The following is a 21,909-nucleotide window of genomic DNA, read 5'->3' on the forward strand; positions in this document are numbered from 1 at the left end:
ATGTATGCCTGTATGTATATGTATGTATGTATGCATACATGCATGTATGTACGTATGTATGTATGTTTGCATGTGTATATGTATGTATATATGTAAGAATGTATATATGTATATATGTGTATATATATGTATGTGTATATGTGTGTATGTATGTATGCATGTATGTATGTATGTGTGTATGTATGTCTTTGTATATGTATGCATGTATGTATGTGTATATGTATGTAGGTATGCCTGAATGTATGTATGCATGTGTATATGTATGTATGTGTATGTATGCATGTATGTTTTCATGTGTATGTATGTGTATATGTTTGTATGTATTATGTGCGTATGTATATGGGTATATATGTATGTATTAATTTAATTGATGTTTAATGCGATTTTATCGAGCCATGAACTCGATTAGACTTGATCATTCAAATTAACGCTCATACACAAAAGATTTAATTTAATATAAGATGTTCATTTATGATTAAACCAAAACATTGTAATCCGATGTTATTGACATAATGAACCGTTGTAATGTTAGATATAAGCAAAGGTGTTATCAAAACCGGTATAACTATTTTTAAAAAATAACAAAAATTTGATAACAACAATTGTGTTTTATTTTATATATGTATGTGTGTATGTATGTATGTATATATTGTTATAGTTTTTTTAACAAACCTGTTAATAAATCGGTATAATTGGTGAAAAAAAACGGTTATCCCTTGTTTTTTTACAATATAAAATGGATTTATGGACTATCTTACAAATAAATAATGGGTTTTATCAATAACCATTGTAAGTTCACTACATTTGACTAGGTTATTTTTTCCCGTATTTTGTGAAACTGAAGCACTAATTCGTCTACAATAAACTCTTTTTTCAACTTCAAACACTTCTCATCCCTATTTCACACAAACAAAAGCACACACTTCTCATCGTTGTTTCATACAAACAAAAATCTTGTTTCAAGACAATGGTTTACGATGGCTCTCGACACATTTTTCCGTTAACTCATAATTTGCAAATGAGAACCAAAGCCACGGGAGAATTCAAGGACTTCAAAAATATGATTAAGTTGCTGAGATTGAGTCCTATTGCCTACACCCTAAATGATCAAGTCGATGTATATCGACGATGGATACAACAATTTTGGTATTCTGCTGTGATTGAAACCTATACATCAAATGGCCATTTTGAACGAGAAATTCGTTGTCGGTCAAGCGATTCGTGCTGCTCTACGAATAGATGATGCTCAAGTCAAAGAGTTCTTCTCTCAAGATGACGTGTGGCAGAATTTGAGAGATGGTGTATACTAGAAATTTTCGCCATAACAAGGTGAACAAAAAACACCTCTCTGAAGAATGACAATTTTTTTGTACACAAGTTTGTTTGTGTTTTTTCACACATGGTTGGTGAATGGGAGTTTATGCCACAAGAAGTGCAACAAATGATTCATTCTATTATGACACAACAACCCTACAATTACTCCAAGCATCTGGTACGAGATATGTGTATCAACATTGAACAGGAACGAGTGATACTTCTATATCCCAGATTCATCATGATAATTATTTTGTCACAAGTGTCATGTCCAGGATTTCCGGATAATCAAGGAAGAATTGAAATGATTACTTAAGATCATGATTTTCTGCGAAGTACTCTTTCTATTAGACTTGCCTTAGGTCTAGATACAAATTTCTCCATCACTCTACTTGAACTGTTGGAAGATGTGGACTAATATTATTTCTCTACTCTCTATTTGTTTTGTACTTGTAAATATTCTACCTTATTATCAGTTATAATTATGATGTCAATTTGTTTATAATATGTATACGTCCTTTCAGATAGTAGTGGTTGTTGCAATATAAATTAACAAACATTGTTAGATTCAATACATGTGAGACTAGTTGAATAAAGTTAAACACAAACAATGTTCAATGTGTTTAATTAATTTATTATTTGATCATACACAACATAATAATTCAACATAAATAAACAATATTTCTAACACTAACAAAATTAACTAGTTGAACAGTACAAATGATTTAGTGCAACAAGTATCTCTACACAAAAATAGTCTTTGGAATTTTGCACAGCTGGTATATGTCTACATAATTGGGTATGTGTCTACATGATTTCACCGATGCATATTAGCATTCCTCCATGACGCCTAAACCGATGCATACTTTAGTTGGATATGATTTCACCGATGCATAATAGTATTTCACCGATGAACAATCTGAGATTATATTTAGGTATCTCAGGTAGCATATAAGAGGCTACCTTTTAATAAGCTGAATGGTTAAGAGATTACCTCTTAACCATTAAGAGGTTATAAATCACTAAGAGGTAGCCTCTTAATGGCCATTAAGAGGCTACCAAACTAGTTGAATATGATTCTCCAACATTATATAGCATTTAGGGATGTCGGTTACGCTTTTATCAACACGATTACATTGACATATCCCGTTTAGCATTTCAAATGCATGCCACCCGGTCGTCAGTCTCAGAGGGTGTTGGGCTAAGCTTATGCAGTTTCAAAATCTTAGCCAAATTGCCCCTAAATTCAAACCCTCGGACACCATTGAAAGCATATATAAAACCAGATCTACTAAAGATTTGGGACAACGGGACCAGTCGGCCTACACATTGTCTTCAAAGTCTCAATGCCTGCAATCGTCTAAAAATCGAATAAGACAAGAGGCCGTTCAAAGGTATTATATTTCCGAGAACACCAATTCCAACAAAAGTTCAAGAACATATAGTGTGGTGGCTTTGGAAGAGGACGTAGCATATTGTTATACATAATTTGGTGAAGGGAGGATTTTGCGGGATTAAATTATTGGAGAATTTTGAAAGTGGTCTGGTAGATTGGAGGAGGTTTGCAAGTTGGAATTTGCAAAGTGATCGATCTCATATTTATTGATATGATTTTTTATGGTTGCACCTGACTCATTAATCGATATTAATTCTTATTAGTTGGCAGATGGACCACCAACCTTATTAAGAAAACCATTTATTATAAATGCGCTTATCTTCTATTTATTTATATGATTTTGTTATGGTTGCATCTACCTTATTAAAAACAATTCAACTTATAATAAACCATTACTATTTTAAACTATAAAATGATTTAGTTCTATAACCGTTCTAATAATGAAAACGTTTTAAGTTGGAACGGGTACTTTTAGAACCGTTGCAAGTAATGAATATAATGTGAAGATGTTAACCGTTTTAAAATAAAGGTTAAAACCCGTTTCAAATGGTTTTGTCTATAAAACAACACTAGTTTCATTCTTATTTATAATGGGTTGGGATAATTTTTTAAATAAAACGGTGCTCTACATTATATACAACGATTGGATCTCACACCGTTGTAAATCATTTTTAAGACCGTTGCAAGTAATGAATATATTAACGAAATCAAACGTGAATATGCTAACCGTTTTAAAATAAAGGTTAAAACCCGTTGTAAATGGTATTGTCTAAAAACAACGCTAGTTTCTTTCTTATTTACAACGGGTTGGAATAATTGTTTAAAATAAAACGGTGGCTATACATTATATACAAAGGTTGGACCACACACCGTCGTAAATCATTTTTTAGACCGGTATTAATAGACGTTTTGTAGTAGTGTGTATTTTTAAATTTATAATCTATGTGTTTTTACCAATTTTTTATTTATTGAACGGAATATTAATCTATTTTTATTTGTTTAGTTTTAGTTAAAAAATGTAAAAATATCAAAAAAGAAGAAAATAACTGAGTAATAATTGCTGTAGAGTTATAACAACACCCATTTTTTATAAAATGTGATGCTGACTGAACGCGACATGACTTGAAATGCTTGAAGATAGGGCATTATAATCACGGATGATCTTAGAAAGCACCAAGTTCAGAAAAAAAAAATAGCACAAAGTTAAAAGTTTAAGACGAGTTTTGGTAATTTCAATAAATTGTATTTTGTACTCATTGAACACTCATTTACTCACTAGTTGTTTATGATTCTCATTATTTAAAACCCTAATCTAATCTCAAACTCACTAGTTGTTTATGATTCTTATTATTTAAAACCCTAATCTAATCTCAAACTCACCTCTCAAAAGGATTTATCTTTTCTTTTTTGTCTTTTTATTTGATAACTTAAGATACTCTCTGTTATTACTATTTATAATTATCAAGTTTGGTGCCACAAGTGGCCTATTGGACTATTTGGCGGCACCGTATTAGTCGGTGATTCTTTTTAGTTCAGCTACCATAGTAAACGTAATGGAAATCGACCAAACGTTATTTTTTTTATGTTTCGGGACCATAACAAATCTAAAAGGAACCGACCGAGTTTGCGCGGACTCGCGGCCTTATTTAAAGCCCATGACCGACAACGCTACCGACCCCCCCCCCCCCAATTGGTCGTTGGTCCACCTTAAGTTTTATATTTTTTTCGTCTTTTTAGTTCCGTTACCGTAAGGCACATAATCAAAACCGACCGAATTCATGTCAAATTACCGCCTCAATGCTCGTGACCGACAACGCTTGGATTTTACCACCGCCGGGTTTGCCAACCAAATAAACATCGTCTTAAATATTTTTTTCTTATATGTTAATGTTTTTATATGTTAATTTGACGAATTAATTTTCTGGGTTTAAACCCTCAAATTTTACCAATGGTGTTTATATCGTAACGAACGCAGTCGGTACTAAATGAATTCATGACAACTTATTATCGTAACGCTCGGGTTTTACCAACGCCCAGGTATCAACTCATTGTAGAAAACTAGTTAACTCATAAATTATATATTTATCAACAACCACGTGACTTAAATTTACAACCCTTAAAAATATGGTTTTATCCAATTATGTGATGACGCTAGGTCAATGGCCCTTTGATCCAACTAGTCGAGTACATTCTTAACAAGTATAAATAATTTTTAAGATTTTAACGACTTCAACATACTATATATTACTTTATAAGATTTTATATTATATTACCTTTGGTTCTATATAGTTAGTCGATTGTAGACTGGTTTGAGTTTTAATTTTTTTCCCATATTGTTTTCTCGTCAGAGTCATGACACAAAAAGACGCAGGCGAGGTTTTTTTTAGTCATTTTCAATTTTTTTTGTTATTTCTGTATTTGAAAATTAAAAAGGCCAGCTATCATACAATAATACAAAAATCTAATTTACAAGTGTTTATTGCTCTCCGATTTCCTAGGGTTGTTTCCAGGTAGCTAGTGTGTTCGTGTTTTGCCGTGACTTTATGAAGATTCTACTTATTCAACTATAATAAATCCAATTTTTAAACATTTTTATAAAATTATCATGTTTATGTGTGATATATTTGACCATGGTCTAACTATCACGTATGCATATACAAATTATGATAAACTTCGATGCTTCAAATGCTGGTCGCTTTAATTCGTAGATTTTGACACTTGAATGACCGCTCTTGTTATAAAATCGGGTTGAACATGGTACGAAAATATCATATTATTTAGCTAAAAAGATGAAAATTACTTGGAGCTAATGATAGTTTTAACAAACCTGGGTGTACAATATAAAATCTAACATTTTTTTCTGTATTTTCTCATGAAAGTTCTTTATGATTGTTTTACACATAAAATACCAACATATTTTCTTATTTATTTATTATTTATTTTTTGTAAAAGTCTCTTAACAAAATTTTTACACATTAAAGTCCATTCAAAAGTTACATTTGAACAAAAAAAAAAACTGTGAATTTTTATTTACTTATTAATACTACGTGAGGAAATGCACCCAGACAAACTTGTTTTGATTTTCAAGGCAAGAGTCTAATACCATCTCATAAATTTGATGTAGATGTTTTGTCAAAGTGTACCAACTTACCAAATCTGTCATTTTACTAACCTAATTTTGATTAGCATCAATCGATAAAATGGTGGTAAGACTATGTGGTATACACACCGTAGTAACATCGTTGTTTTTGCCATCCACCGTTGCCTCCACATCAGCCTACAATGAGCCCACATGTCGTTGCCTTCATCGCAATGTGGTCTCCTCCTCTTGCTACGTTCACCACATCATATAGATATCTACACAATTCACCTTCTTCCTCCGCTGCAGAACTCCATCATGGCAGCCACCTTATCACCCGTGAAAGATGTGTACACCACATACTCTAACGAGAAATGGGGGTTTGTAATCTCGATTTACCTATCCTAGCTTCACAAAAGAATGATCATTGACATAGAATGATTTTTGATAGAGAACCTAGGGAGGCAGAGGCCCATACCATGTTGCCAACTCTCCACATCTAACACTTCTAGGTGAAACTCGATGTCCCTAACCACGGTTACGACAGTTAAAACTTAAAACGCAATATTTTTGACAATTTGTTTTAAACCTAAAATTGCTTAAAAAAACAAGATTAAAGTTGTTTATAACCTTTTATTCCTCTTAGTCGGTGCTAGGTTTTCTAAATCAAGTGGGCCTTAAAACACCAAACCCAATTTTGATTTCAGTTTAGGTTAAAACTAGAAAACAAAAAAAAAAAAAAAAAAAAACCCAAATTACCATCAAATTCCGTAAATTAATGATAGGATCAAAAGTGGAATGCAGATTCAGTATAATAAACATCTTGAAAAGGATCTTTTACATTTAACATAACATAATATTAATACTCTGCACATCTTCATCACCTTCACCTTCACCTTCACCTTCACCTTCACCTTCACCTTCACCTTCACCTTCACCTTCACCTATATTAGCCTCCAATTAACCAACCCATTACCAAATTCGTTCTGGGTTTCTCAAATAACCCATCAGTAACCCAAGAAACCCATCCAGATCTGCAAAAGATTCACCAGATTCAGATGGGGTTCAAGGAAAAGATCAAATTTTGAATTTTGAACCAAGGGCAATATGACTAGTGGGTCATTGGGTCAAAGATCATCAAGCTATGGGTCTTTAACACAAAATGGTGGGGTGTTTTCACAGCAAAAGGCTAACCAGTCAACACCACCTGTTAATAATACCAGGAAGGCTTTGAAGATGTTTGGTAATAAAGACAAGGAGAGTGTGTTCATGTGGATCTTTAAGTTTGTGCACAGAAAGAAAGTTGGAATGATGTTTTTGTGCCTTGTTTCTATTGCAGCTATGCTTTGGGTTCTTTATGTTGGCAAAGGTTTGCTTTCATTATGCTCAAATTAATTACATTTTAGTTCAATCTGTTTCATTTTAGCTCAATTTTATTCAATCTTTAATTTGACTGCATTACACTTTTGCCTCAGGAATCTTTTTTTAGTGATTTATAAAATTTACTAAATTTTGATTGTTTTTTAGCTAAATTTGGTTTATGGGTCATTGTGTACTGCACTATGTTTTGTGCATTTTTAGCTCAATTTTAAGTTTTTGGTCACTATCACCTCCCCTACCAAACAAAAATCCCATTTTTACTACATTTTGATTGATCTTGAGCTTATTATAATATTATGTTTTTGTTAATCTAATGATTTTCATTTCATTTAGTTGTTATAGTCATGTTTTGAGGGTATTTGCAGGTGAAGTTACACAAGAAGTTAGCAATATTCAACCTTTGGACTTCAAGAACACTTCCATCATAAATCTTTCACCAATGAGTGTTAATGAAAACACAGTTCAACCTATTACTTCTTCGTTAACGGATCACGAAATGAAGATCACTTTGAATGATGACAAAACAATAGCAACCATCCCACCGCCGCCTCCACCGCCATTACCGCTGCCACCGTCGCCTGTTTATTTCACCGGATACACCCTTCCTAAAGGTCGTCCTTGTGAAACCTTCACAATGCCGCCGCCACCCGCCGACAAGAAAAGAACGGGCCCACGTCGTAATTCTTCTATAATCTCACACTCCATTTAAACTTGTGGTTACTTTTTATATATAAGATTATATTTTTCTTGCTTGTTAGCGTGTCCGGTGTGTTACCTTCCGGTTGAAGAAGCTATTGCATTAATGCCAAACGCCTCGTCATTTTCTCCGGTCCTTCAAAATTTGACATATGTTCATGAAGAAAATCTCACCAAAACCGAGTTTGGAGGTTCAGAGTTCGGTGGATATCCTTCTTTGAAGCAAAGACTTGAATCTTTTGACATAAAAGAGTCAATGACGGTTCATTGTGGGTACGATTTTCTCCAAAACTCGGTGATAATTTTTTTTAATACTTTAGCTGTCTTTAGCCCATCGGCCCGTTATAGGTTTGTCTAGCGTTTTGGCTCCTCCATTGTAACCACAGCTTTCAGATATACTATTTATTACAGTCTCCTTTACATGCAATGACGTGTCTGTCACTCAACTCGTTCAAAACAGGTCATTTTCTTATATGGGCCGAGCTGGGTTGACCTGTAATACTTTTTGTCCAATTTTTTGTTATCTGTAGATTGTTTGTGTCAAATATGATTTCCATCATTTAGTAATAACCTAATTGATTTAGATAATAAGTTTAGGAGCTTTTACGATTGATTTAGATAATAAGTTTAGGAGCTTTTACGTACTAAAAGTACACTTTCGCCAACTTTTGACTCATTTGATCGGTGTTTGTTTTACTAATTATTAGGTGTGTGCTAAAAACTAAATTAACAAGTAACAACCCATAACCAAATTAATCGAACCGATATAACCGCACCTAACCAATTACCGATGGAATTTTTGAGTTGTTAAACTGAAATTAGTGGTAGGGGGTTGATTTTGGTTATTCATGTTCCCACAACGACAGAACTGAACCAGGATTTAGTAAAAAAACGGTTAATCGACCCAACCCGCTACCCTTGTATAATTTTTTGAATGTTATATAATATATACATATATCTAATGGTAAAACTTAAATCATGAAAGCCCAAATGTATAATAACATTTATTAAGTGGTTAAAAAGTTTCAAGCCCAAGCTTTCTGGCCCAGTTACATTGTTTTGGGTTGTCAGGCCCAGACGTTTCATGACCAACTCTTGTTAATGTTAACCGACCCATAACCGAAACGAATCAGCATGCAAAACTATTAACCATAACCAATCGGTTATTATCTGGTTAACCGATAGTTTGGTTATGGTTACGGTTTTCGGCCAAAACCGGCCCATGCGCACCCCTACTAATTATATTAATTTACCCGTATGATGAGCTAGAGATAAACAGGTCGATATTCCCGTCTATAGTTTTGTTAATAGTGGGCTTGTTTAGTTTCATTGATTCTGTTTGGTCAACTAGCTTTGTCAAAGGAGATAAACCGGGACGCAATACAAGATTTGATGTTGATGATTCGGATCTTTTGGAGATGGATGAGTGTCGAGGAGTGGTGGTTGCATCAGCCATATTTGGTATCATATTACAACACTCTGCTCAATCTTTCTTTCATTTAAAATCAAGATTTTTTTTATTAAAAGTTGGTGTTTGTAGGTGCGTATGATTTGATTCAACAGCCCAAAAACATCAGTGAAACCGCAAAGAAAAGCGTTTGCTTTTTCATGTTTGTTGATGAAGAAACAGCTGGTTTTTTAAGAAATACAAGTGACCTTGACGATACCAAAAGGGTTGGATTATGGAGAATTGTTGTTGTTCATAATTTACCTTATGATGATCCGAGACGTAACGGGAAGGTATAACTCTTTCGGTTCCTCCATTATTATGTATTTGTGCATCCTTGCTTCAAGATTTAAGGAAATCTTTTAATCTGATATCCAAGTTCTGTATTAGTTGAGGAGGTAATATGTTGTTTGTTTTTCCTTTTAACTCAAAACAGTCAAATAAAGAAACTAGCTAAACAGGTTAAAAGACTTGTTCATTTGGTTAAACGACCGAACATGAACACGTGTCTCGTTCGTTTATGTTCACAAAGGTTCATTCATTTGCGCTTGTTTATGTTTGTTCATTAGTTTATGTTTCTTAAGTTCGCTCGTTTATGTTCTTTAAATATTCATTTAAATTTTTTAGGGTCAATTACGATTTGGTCTGGTTTTTTTAAATGAAAACATCACCCTGTAGTATTTTGGTCTAGTTTTATTATTTTTAGACACAGCAGCTTCCCTACGGAGGTGACCTTCCCTAGTGGAAGCCGGATTTGACTTGGGCGTTGTTGTATAAGCTTTATTTTTGTTATAAAAGTTAACGCATTGGCTATTCATAAAATGTGCTTTTTACCAAGTGGAGAAAACACTGTTTTGCATGGCAAACCCAACTTGTTTATATCCATAGAAAGCTCCTAAATTATCATCTTTTAAGTTTTAACCTGATCCCATTTGACCCGTTACATATATGCAGGTTCCAAAACTTTTGTTACATAGGCTTTTCCCAAATGCCCGTTATTCCTTATGGGTGGACGGGAAACTCGAGCTCGTGGTGGATCCTTATCAAATTCTTGAAAGGTATTATTTTTATATTGCTGCAAAACTCACAACATTTCCTTTTATATTAACATGGAATGTACTTTCGAAGGGTATTTTAGTCATTTAGTTACAGTGAACTCAAACCAGATATGATTTCAGGTTCTTATGGAGGAAAAATGCTAGCTTTGCAATATCTAGACACTACAAACGGTTTGACGTGTTTGTAGAAGCCGAAGCAAATAAAGCAGCTGCAAAATATGACAACGCCTCCATTGACCGTCAGGTCAACTTTTATAAAGCGGAGGGTTTGACCCCGTATTCGGAGGCAAAACTTCCCATCAGAAGTGGTACAAATAATACACCCTCTTATTATTATTATTATTATTATTATTTTATTCTTTAGTTTTAACAATTTCCGCTTGATTACTTGGGTTTGCGCCCTTTCACAACGTCATGTGTGGGCTCCTGTTATAAGTTTTAGAAATTCATAAACTTTATATATCTTTAAAGAAGTTGTACTTTTTATAAAGATTGTAATTTTTTAAAAAAAGTTAAGAATTTGAAAAATTTAAGAACCAACGTAATTTGATTAATTTAATCTTATGATATGAAACGGTAAATCGTTTATTATAATAAAGAATTTGAATATGAAAAATAAATGTAAAAGGCGGTGATGATGTGAAAAAGCAAGCACATCCAAAATTCAAAACATTATATTCTATCGACAATTAGTCAATATCATATAATCACTTTGAAAACACATTTTTATTCATGTAGATGTTCCTGAAGGATGTGTGGTGATAAGAGAGCATATTCCGATATCAAACCTTTTTACTTGTCTTTGGTTCAATGAAGTTGACCGGTTTACTTCACGAGATCAAATTAGTTTCTCAACAGTTAGGGATAAGATCACGTCTAAGACGAATTGGACCATTCATATGTTTTGGGATTGTCAAAGGCGAAACTTTGTAGTTCAGGTAATATAATTCTCTTCATTTACAAACTTTGACTTTCAAAGTCAAAGTATTTATCTTCGACACTATTTTGAGCAGGATTTAGTTTCAAACTTATCATTAGATGTTATTTTACTGAAAAATATATAAAAGTTTGAGCATGGTTATAAATCTTTTCTCAAGATATCAAAAGATTTGATCTAATTTTGTATTTGAATAACACTTCTGTTGACCTTGAATTTCAATAGTCAGTAGTCAATAGTCAATACCATGCTAGCTGATCATGTTGGATCTTATCACTCTCTTTCTCAGGGATACCATCGAGATATTCTCGAGCATCGGCTGCAACCACCACCACTACCGCCGCCGCCGCTGCCGCCATTGCTGCCGCCTCCTAGCGCACTTGCTGTTTTTGTGCTGCCACCATCCACACCAGTTGATGAAACACCAAATGTTTCAGTTTTGGAAACATCTGTGGAACATATTGTAAGTAATCCCACAAAGATTCCATCACCAAGACGTAGGAGAAGAGTCGGTTCAAGGCGGCATAGGAAAGTTGCCGGGACAGGGCGAGACTAAAATGATTTGTATATCAAAATGAAGTCATTAGTTTTTTTGTTCTCTTTTTAGAGAAATCGTTACGGGCTTGAAAATTTATGCAAGATGAGCATTGTTCATGCAAAGGTCATGATAGTCGATGACATTATACGTGTTAGTTTGATTGGTTTATCATTTTTTGTTGTATATATACTTTGAAAGAGGTAACGATAATGATTTTGATGGAGATTACCAAATACTTATGATGTGATATCTTCACAAGCTTCCCTCTATATAGATATATTTGATAATATATTAATATAGCTCTCTGCTGCATAATGGTAGGTATTACCTGTAAATTTGGTTTATAATTCCCATTGTACACCTGTAGGATGTTTTATATTTATGTATTTTTGTAATGCGTAATTAAACCATTATTTTCAATTTGAAAGTTTATAGCAAGTAATAAATTAAATAATACTAATGTAGTTAAACCATCTTTACCCAATGAGACATTAAACATTCAAGCATATACATATTCACTACATACAATTACCACAACAACCGGTTTATGTTGCAAGTAAACCAACTTAACTTCAACCCCGTGCCTGCAACAAACTTTGGGCCGGGTTCATTCATCTAAACAACAACCAACAACAAACCATCACGTTTCTAAAAGCCCAAACCAACCCAAACAAATCTCGGGTCTTCTTCATTTAACGGAGGGGTAGATATGTAAATTAGCAGGGATGCAGGGGTTAATGTCCTCACATCAAATGCGAGTCGTAGGTGTCAAAATTTGAGTCAGGTATAACAAGAGGCAGGTTGTCTATATACATGAACAATCTCTGTAGATTTTCTCTTGTTATTGTGGCCATGTCAACGGCTTCTTTGTGGTCAACATACACCCACAGCTCACTCGAGTCAACTCGCTTTAGGTTGACTCGGCAAAACGGGCATGATAGGGATCTTGTTCGCCTGCCATAAAGCAATTCTATTAAGAATTTTGTGAAAAATATGAAATTAATGCTTTGGGTATGATAACATGCCAATCGGATCAAATAAAAGATTGCTATAAAGGAAACGCAAACGGGTTGAAAGGCACCACAAGTAAATCACGAACTCATAAAGCCTTCCTAAACTAGTTTAATCAAAATCTCATAATTAGATTTTTGTAATCATACGTCACACACTAACTATACATAACAAAGTTTAATATCTTCAAACAAAATGTGTTACTGGTTAACCCAACTCGACCAGTCAATACTTCAAAATGACCCGTTTTGACCACTTATCCAATTTCACTACAATACATAACCAAATTTCTACAACTAGACGGAAGACATAAAATTAGTAAGTATACACATAGATACATATAAGGAGATGTTCAAATCAGAACCAAAAAAGGTTGTGAACTGCAAGAACCGCATAGTGGAGTTGTATTTTATGCTTTAAATGTGATACAGAAGGATAGTAGCAAACCACCTATGCCCACTAACTCACTGAATCATCAACGCACCATGTACAAATGCTTTATGCGGTTCTCAACTAAAAACTGGTTCAGATTAACGCACATGTACACACACACATGCATAGAGAAGAGATCATGAGTAAACCTGAAAGATACGAGAAAACCACTTTTAATCAAGAATTTCTTTTATTTCTTTTTTTTTATATATTTATTAATCTTTCCCTAGAAAATAAAAAATAAAACTTCATGTAGTTAGCGAGATACATATATGTAATTCGTAAGCTACATATATACCTCGTATGAGATGCATATATGTAGCTTTGTTGTGAGCTACATTGTTTATGAAATTTTTTTACAATACTAAAAAATGATTGGTAGTACATATTTCTTTAACTGTGACACATAAAGCGGTTGCTTTCTCCCTCACACTACGTCTAGTAAGCACTAAACACAGGTAGTTATGCGGTTCTTGCGGTCCCTACTTAAAATTGATTTAGCATTGGAAAACCCTTTGCGTGTACAAGCATATCAAAAAGATAATGTTGATAAAGATAGAGAGCATCGTACCAGTCACTATAGCAATTTGAGCACATGGCATGGTTGCATTTGGGTAACACGAGTTTAGTATTCATCTCCATGCAAATACCACATTCTTCTTCACGTTCAATGTCAACATCCGAACAATGATTGTAATCTTCATCTTCTCGTTTTCTATACCTTTCCATGCACGCCTTCTTTTGCTTTCTTTCTTCCGAATCCGTCACACCACTTTGAAGTTGCATTAACGACGGATATATAATTCCTATTCATTAGATCAACAAAATAAATAAAGCATACATAAAACAATGAAAGAAACCAAAAATTGGAACAGAGTAGAGGTTGCTGTTTGACTTGGGCCAAAAAGTCAAAGTGCTTGACCCTTTGGATCATACCATAGAATTCTCTTATGCTTGCTTTCCTTTCGTGTGTGGACATGGTTGTGGTGCCATCATCATAAACCTGATGTGCAAGCATGAAACTTTATTAACCGATAAACCAAGAAATGAAAATACACAGAAGGGTTTGACTTTTTGACCTGAAATATCAAGATCCTCAAGAGACCGAGAGCACCCGCCAGGTGGCAGTCTGACCATTGAACAAAGAAAAGGAAAAACTGTGCAGCCGGACTATACGACAATCTCATCTGCACGCACGCGCCATCATACTCCCTTGAGAAATCAGATGCCCTGCAACAACATACATCAAAACAAACATAAAATTACAAATTCACAACAGAAACATATACACCAACAAATTATCAATAATCTTTAGATATAAGACGCGTTAGATTTGACCTGAAAAACCAAAGTTTGTAACTTTCTGCAGCATGAGGATTCAAGATAAAGTTTCAAACTTTACCCATTTGAAAAAAGGATTTGATTCATTATTTGAGCATAATACAAACTCTAGATCAACCTTTTTCGCACGAAAAAAATTCACTGAACAATAATTTAGTATTTTTTTACTCTTGCATAGGCTATAATTTATATACCACGAAATTAGCCAAAACAGAAACAACCCACACAATGTCAATTAATAATTTGACAAAATTTCAAGAAACTAAAATGTTTTCAAACACCTTAAAACTCAAAATTGTGCTTTTTTTCTTAAAATATTCACCAATTTTGTTAAACTCTTGCATAGTGTATATACCTCAAAATTAAACAATAAAAATCGAATCTTGACGGAAAAATAAAAAAGGAGTTATTGCATACAGAGAATTGGCGTGTTGAATATCGGCTTCAAGAAGTTTGAGAGAATCCTTGAAAGATCTTCTTCGCATGTACATATCTTCTTCTCCTTGTCTGTGTGTGTCTTGGATTTTAAAACACCGTGATGGTTTTGTTTCTCTCTCTCTCTAGAAAGAATGGGTTGGTTTGGTTTCTCTCTCTAGAATTAGAATTAGAATTAGAATTAGAATTAGAATTAGAGAATGAATAAGGGGTAGGAGGCAAGTGAGATCATTCAGTGGTAACTTGTTTTCTGTTTCCGAGGCAAGTGAACAACGAAGACGCGAACTGTGTCAATGTGGGGCGGGCTGACACGTCCACAACAAGCTGCTGGAACTTTGATCATCATTTGTTTTTGGTTTTAAATATTTTATTGGAACGGGATGGAGTGGAGCGTAATTGTTGTGACGTCTTAATTATAATTATAATTATAATATAAACAAAAACAACACCGAGCACACTACAAACCACCGCCAAAGCACAAGCCGGAGAACAGCACAAAACACCGAACGAAAAACAAACAAATTACATGAAATCAAATCTGCACCAATTCAACCATTCTATCGATCTATTCTTTGACCTATTTTTAAACCAAAAAAATCCAAGAGATGTAATATCTCCAATGATCTCCTTCAAATTAGTATCCTTGCTATTGAACACCTTTTCATTCCTCGCTTTCCAGATTCTCCAACAAGCTATGATAACTATCCCATGTAACGCCTCTTTTCAGTCTCTCCAATGTTGATGGTCTTGTAAAGCTCCAATAAATCTCTTACCGAAAAGCCGAAAATTGGGGGGATTTTACACCAACGACTAATATGTTCCCAAACAATCGCCGCTACGAAACAGCCCGTGGTGATATGGTCCGCCGATTCTGTCCCCATCTCGCATAAAACACAAACACTATCCTAAACCCTTATATTCCTTCGCTTTAGCGCCTCCCCGAGTAGGAATCCTACCCATTTCGGCCCTCCAAGCGTGTATGTTACACTTCTCCGGGATCCATTTACTCGATTTCAAAACATAATTATTCCCCACAGTTTTATTTTTAACAATCAGTCTTTTAACAGAGTCCACCGAGAATTCACCACCTTTATCTCCAAGCCAATCCCAAGCATCTGCACCCTCCTTCTAGGCTGCTACTACCATAAGATTAATACATTTCTCCCACTCTATCTTTTCTTGGGCTGACCTTGGAGTTCTGGTCCAATCCCAGGTCCAACCGAACCTGCCTTCACCTCTCCATAGTCGATCTTTCACCCTGCAATTTTCATTTCTTTCCAACTTATACAAGTTAGACATACCTCCTTTAGACTTCGGTTTCCCACCCAATTGTCCGTCCAGAATTGCATCTTTTGACCATCTCCCAATTTTCCTTTTATTAGATCAAACATCTTGCTTCCTCCCAATCTTAGCTTATTAATTGTCTTTGCTATGTTTAACCAAACTCCCGTGTTTCCTTTCTTACCTGGAACCACTTCCCGATATTTAACTTTATTGTGTATAGAATCAATAACTCTTTTCCACATCCCATTATCTTCCGTCCTATATTGACACGTGGATTTATTTTAGTGTCTGTTGAGTTATAATACAATTATGTCACGCCCTGGCATATTCCGCCGTTGGTTGGGGTGTGACAGATAAGTCCCCGTTGTTCCAAGAGATCTGCTACTTATGAACTACTTTACCCAATAAGGATCCCACCGCATTGAACACCTGACAGATGTAATGGAACACCTATCACTTGAATCCAGGCAATTCTTTGAAACGGCAGGGATTGACCGTTCCATTCCGCAAGCTTGGTGAACCATTCTTGCCATACTTACTTCCTGATGCTTCAGGAAGTCCCCCGCGTTTTGGATATTATCAAATGCTAACATGATATGAGGTCCACCAATATAGTGAATATTCAAACCAAAAACCCCTGCTCCCAATAATTGACATTTTAAATTTCTCATCGTTTTCAAATCCTTCACAACTCCAATCAGAGCTTTTTTATAAAGATTATCCAAAGCATTAATGTTCTCCGGGACCTTAACTTGGAGCAGTTTACTCTGTGGCTTGATGTTCGCGCATACCTCTTTGTACGACCTTCCCGCCTGCCATCCCGGAACACTTCCCTATTTCCATGGCTCTTTAATTCTGTCCCATACCGAAGTCTTATGGTAATTCTCCGACCCTGACTGGCCGGGCGTTTTCTTCTCGACACTTTTCTTGACTTCCTCAGCAAACATAGCCACCTTCACAAATAGTCTGTTCTTTCCCATATTTACCTTTTTTAGATTAGCCTCCATCTCCAACACATCTCCAACCAATGCAGATGCAGTTTTGGATGAAAGTGAGACGGGGAACTAGGGAAGGAGTACGGGAGACTTCAAGGGTCACCATGGAGCCATTGAATATTGCTTCATCGCCTTATTTAAATGGTTGCTTCATGTTGCATTTTCATCTCTTGATTTCTTCAAGTTACCATCTTCTACAATTAGAGAATAATGTGGTATTTGAATGTTGAACTTTGAAAAACTAATAAGTGTTCTTCATATAAAGTATAAACCCATTGTAGTAAATGCATCAATAAATGTTAGTGCGGTAAACTTGCAATAAAATGGCTAATAAAGTATGTAGTTTATTTTTTTAAATATAATGTATTTTATTTAAAATTTGAATAGTACAAGTTAGAGCATTCTCATCCCACCCCTCTTTTTATGTGATGTGTTTTTATAATTTTCTGAGTGATTTAGTGTGGTTGTGAGTGAAAAGTTTTTATATTTTAGAGAAAGTAGTGATTTTTCTGTATATTTGAAAAGTTACTGTTCATCCCCTATAATTTTTTAATATATTTTGAAAGTGGTTGTGAGTGAAGGAAAGAGAAAAGGTAATGATAAAAGGTATAAAAAATATTATTTATTTGAAATGGAGAGAGAAAATATAATGAGTTTTAGTGTAATTTTTAGTTTAGAAATAGGGGGTGGGATGAGAATGCTCTTACACATGATTCAGTATTTATGCTTGGAAAATGAATTCAAGAATTTTGTTTGTTAAAACTTAAAATTCTTTTAATAAAGAATACAAACCTAAAATACTGATTATTTAACTTATTAGTAAATTTATTTAAATTCATTGGCATAATTTGAATTCAAGTAAATATATATATATATATATATATATATATATATATATATATATATATAGTGTTTATAACCTGAAAAGAAGAGCCAATATATATATATATAACACACACTTTGATATATAGTGTTTATAACCTGAAAAGAAGAGCCAATAAATATAATTTATTATAAAGCTTTTGTCAATGCACATAAGTCACAGACCTTTCGTATCTTTTTTTTGTTAATATCAATGTGCAATAACCAAAAAAAAAAAAAAACAGACCTTTCGTATCACTGTGCAATAACATTTATTACTTCAACAGTCTTATGTTAATATCAATGTTTATTAAATATTTCTTATTTATTTAACTATTACGAAGTAATCTATACAAAACTGTTTTACACCAAAATGTTCAATTCCTCATTTTAGAGTTCAAGGTACCCAAGCATACAGAAGACGACAAGCTATCTAAAGTAGTGTTCTAGAATCTGACTAGATGATGGTTGAAGATGGTTGTATGCTTGTTATCCTCGCTATGGAACAGAACATTTTTGCATCTTTAGCAAGTTTTAGGCTAAAGAGTAATCTTCTTATTCTTCTTCTTGGCATCTTCCCCTTCAAGATGGCCGGTCTCGGTCTTATCTTGCTACCCGAAGCACCGAATCCAACAAAACCCGATACCCGGAAGAAGCTATCGGTGCTGTGCTCGGTTCTGGTTTTTAGTTGCACTTCGGTTTCTGGTCGGTCCGATTTTATACCGGGTCGGTCTGGGTTCTCTCAGTTGCACACCCCTAGTTCCAAGGGAATAACAAAAGGCCAAGCACCACCATATATGCTTTCCAAATCCATAATAGCCAACAAGCTTTAGCTTAACTCGTTTTAAAGGGGAAGTAAATATTTAGGATGAAGGCCGCAAGGTCTTTAGGGCGAATCAGATCCCAACCGGGTTTTATCGGGGGCGTCGGGTTTTCCCATAACAGATAATGGTGGGCTTGAGCTACCCAACACTGTCTGTGATCGCAAATGTATGGAATCGTCTTTTTCTTATAAGAACGTATGAAATCGCCTTTTACCTATTGGGTTACTGCAGGTAGCGGACTTTTATTCGTTAATGTGCGGTTTGAACCCTAGACATCTAAATGCTTGTTTTGTTTTGTTAATTGGTGGGCTTTGGTCCCTCGGTTTTGTTAAATAAAAGAGTCGATTAAAACACATATTTAATTTATAGTATATAGATTATCTTATAATTTAAAATATGGTTATTAGATTTTAATAATCTAAACGTTGGCTTATTGACCGGTATTAATTCCAACTTAATAAATTTTCTAGTTTAACCCTCAACTTTCACCCTGTTGGTCTCCACTGAGCATTTTCATAATGGAGTCTAACCTGGTTAGTTTTGAGGCAAAATGTAATTTCTTTAAGTTAAGGGGGGCAAATAAAAAACTAATTAAACTTAAAACCCGTCTTCATCCCACATTTCTTCCCCTCACCACCACCGTCGTCTCCCCCACCCTACCACCATAGCTTCACCACATAACTACCATGATTAAACTTAAAAACAATATTCCGCAGCCATTTCTTCCCGTCACCACCACAACACCACTACCACAAAAAGAAAACTCAAAACATTGGTTTCATTTTAATTCGATATCTACCGTCACCAGTCCCCTTGATGTGCTAAAAGTAGTTATATAAAAACGGGCTAATCTAGACACTAAGTAATAAATTATAGACTCTTAAACTTAACTAAACTACTAACCGGCAAGTGAACCAATCGACTCTAGTACAGCTAAGTAAGTCCGGATATCGAACCCACATGACTCTTTAAATTACGTTAACTAGCTAAATTAGACTTAACTACATACAAGACTATTTATTTATTATTATTGGAGGTTTTACTAAAAACTAATATTAAACTAATATTAAATAGTTTAATATTAATCACTAAGACTTAAAGATGACTTAAACCTAGACTTAATTCAAATGATGACAGGCAACCATCTAGGCTAGAATCCCCTAAGTTTCAGTTATCAATTAACCGGGAAAATATTTAGTTATGGAACTGGGATCGTAAAATAGACGCTTAAAAGAAAAACCCGAACAGGACCCATGACCCTTCTCAAGAAGACACCTATGGGTTTCTAATAAGTTTTAACACTTACCAGTATTAAAAATCAAGTTTCCTTACGGTCACCTAATTAATTACAAACTAGTTCCTTTATACGAAATCCTACCTTAGAGCGCGAAAATCAAAGACAGTCTAATATATTCAATTGACTCGATAGACAAAGTCTAATATATACGTCACCTAATTAATTACAAACTAGTTTTTCTACCCGGCGTGTTGCACCGGGCAGCTGACAAAACCCTAGCGTTGAAACACGGGCGTTGGTTAAATCCGAACATTACGATGATGACTCAACACGAATCCGGTCAGTATTAGCTGCGTTCGTTATGATATAGACACCATTGGTAAAATTTGAGCGTTAAAACCCAAAAAGTTAATTTGCCCAATTAACATATAAGAAAAACAAAATATTTAAGACGATGTTTATTTGTTGGCAAATCCGGACAGTGGTAAAACCCAAGCGTTGCGGTCCCGAGCATTGAGGCGGTAACTTGACACGTTGGTCGGTTTTGATTGCGTACATTATGGTACCAGAACTAAAAACGAAAAAAATATAAAATTGAGGTGGACCAACGACCAAATTTGGGGGGGGGGGGGGTGGGGGTCGGTCGGTAAATTTGCGCATGGGTAAACCCGAGCGTTGTCGTTCATGGGATTTATATAAGGCCGCGAGTATGCGCGAACTCGGTTAGTTTCTTTTAGGTTTGTTATGGCACCAGAACTAAAAAAAATTTATGCTTGGCCGATTTCCATTACATTTATTATGATAATTGAATTACAAAAACAATATTCATCGACTAATACGGTGCCGCCAAGTGGCCCAATAGACCACTTACGGCACCAAACTTTTTATTTATATTATAGTAATAATATGTTAAGGGTAGTTTCATTATTTCTTTAAACCTTTTACATTAAATTTTAAGTTTTTAAATCACAAATATTAGAAGATACGAGTGGCTGGAAAAAAGGACAAAATAACAAAAATAAATAAAAAACATAATCATAAATATAAAAAAGACACAATGGATCGCAAAATATAATATATTACCAAATAAAATATAACATAATGTGTGTAATATAACACAATATCAAAGAAAAAAGACACAATATCAAGGATAAATGATACAATAAATGACGAAAATAAACAAAAAATATAATGATAAATAAAAAGACACAATGATTTTTTGAACAATGATGACTTGAGAAGCGTTTTAGTTTTTTTTTTACTTCTTTTGTTTTTTATTTATATTTTGAGTTATCATTTTTAAGAGGTTTTTTTGAGATCACAAATCCTTTTCACCATTCTCATTTTTGTTTTCCTTTATAGAATAACTTGACCCACGAGTGACGATACTTGACACGACATAAAAGATTATACGATTTTGGTTGGCTAACATAACCCGGTTTATTAAAAAGGTCAACTCGAATACGACTTGTTTAATAAAAAAAATTAACTTAAACACAATCCGTTTAATAAGGGGTAACATACCAACCCATTTAAGGATGCTTAAGAATGTTTTGTTTATACTTTAGAAACAAAAGGTGTTAATATTTGAAGTTAAATATTATTTATTTATTTTTTACTTTTAATCTAACTATTAACTTTTAA

General features: G+C 34.3%; 2 protein-coding genes across 3 annotated transcripts; one reads left to right on the plus strand and one right to left on the minus strand.

Moving 5' to 3' along the window:
• The first annotated feature begins 6,896 nt into the window (after positions 1–6,896).
• LOC143534412 (putative hexosyltransferase MUCI70) lies at positions 6,897–11,970 on the plus strand. Its single transcript, XM_077028909.1, has 9 exons — positions 6,897–7,158; positions 7,535–7,846; positions 7,928–8,138; positions 9,217–9,326; positions 9,406–9,605; positions 10,267–10,370; positions 10,491–10,678; positions 11,109–11,308; positions 11,597–11,970. The coding sequence occupies exons 1-9, from the start codon at positions 6,897–6,899 to the stop codon at positions 11,861–11,863; spliced, it is 1,854 nt and encodes a 617-aa protein (XP_076885024.1). The 3' UTR covers positions 11,864–11,970.
• Positions 11,971–12,344: 374 nt separating this feature from the next.
• LOC143534413 (E3 ubiquitin-protein ligase AIRP2-like) lies at positions 12,345–15,120 on the minus strand. 2 transcript variants are annotated; one of them, XM_077028910.1, is made up of 5 exons: positions 15,047–15,120; positions 14,368–14,518; positions 14,225–14,291; positions 13,860–14,094; positions 12,345–12,799 (listed from the first exon to the last, which is right to left on the minus strand). In XM_077028910.1, exons 1-5 carry the CDS (start codon positions 15,118–15,120, stop codon positions 12,589–12,591), a joined length of 738 nt encoding a protein of 245 aa, XP_076885025.1. In that variant the 3' UTR covers positions 12,345–12,588. The 2 variants fall into 2 exon arrangements, with proteins under 2 accessions (XP_076885025.1, XP_076885026.1); XM_077028911.1 differs by having other exon boundaries at positions 12,685–12,815.
• Positions 15,121–21,909: the final 6,789 nt, after the last annotated feature.

The sequence above is a fragment of the Bidens hawaiensis genome, unplaced genomic scaffold, assembly GCF_021521415.1.
Source record: "Bidens hawaiensis isolate Kalapana, Puna unplaced genomic scaffold, B.hawaiensis_p1.1 tig00010164_1, whole genome shotgun sequence".
NCBI lineage: Eukaryota > Viridiplantae > Streptophyta > Magnoliopsida > Asterales > Asteraceae > Bidens > Bidens hawaiensis.

Coding starts and splice junctions, on each gene's coding strand:
- LOC143534413 (XM_077028910.1), bottom strand. CDS start 15,120: ATGTACATGCGAAGAAGATCTTTCAAGGATTCTCTCAAACTTCTTGAA. Junction 14,519..15,046: donor ATTCAACACGCCAATTCTCT/GTATGCAATAAC, acceptor ATGTTGTTGCAG/GGCATCTGATTTCTCAAGGG. Junction 14,292..14,367: donor TGAGGATCTTGATATTTCAG/GTCAAAAAGTCA, acceptor CTTGCACATCAG/GTTTATGATGATGGCACCAC.
- LOC143534412 (XM_077028909.1), top strand. CDS start 6,897: ATGACTAGTGGGTCATTGGGTCAAAGATCATCAAGCTATGGGTCTTTA. Junction 7,847..7,927: donor GAAAAGAACGGGCCCACGTC/GTAATTCTTCTA, acceptor CTTGCTTGTTAG/CGTGTCCGGTGTGTTACCTT. Junction 10,371..10,490: donor CCTTATCAAATTCTTGAAAG/GTATTATTTTTA, acceptor ATATGATTTCAG/GTTCTTATGGAGGAAAAATG.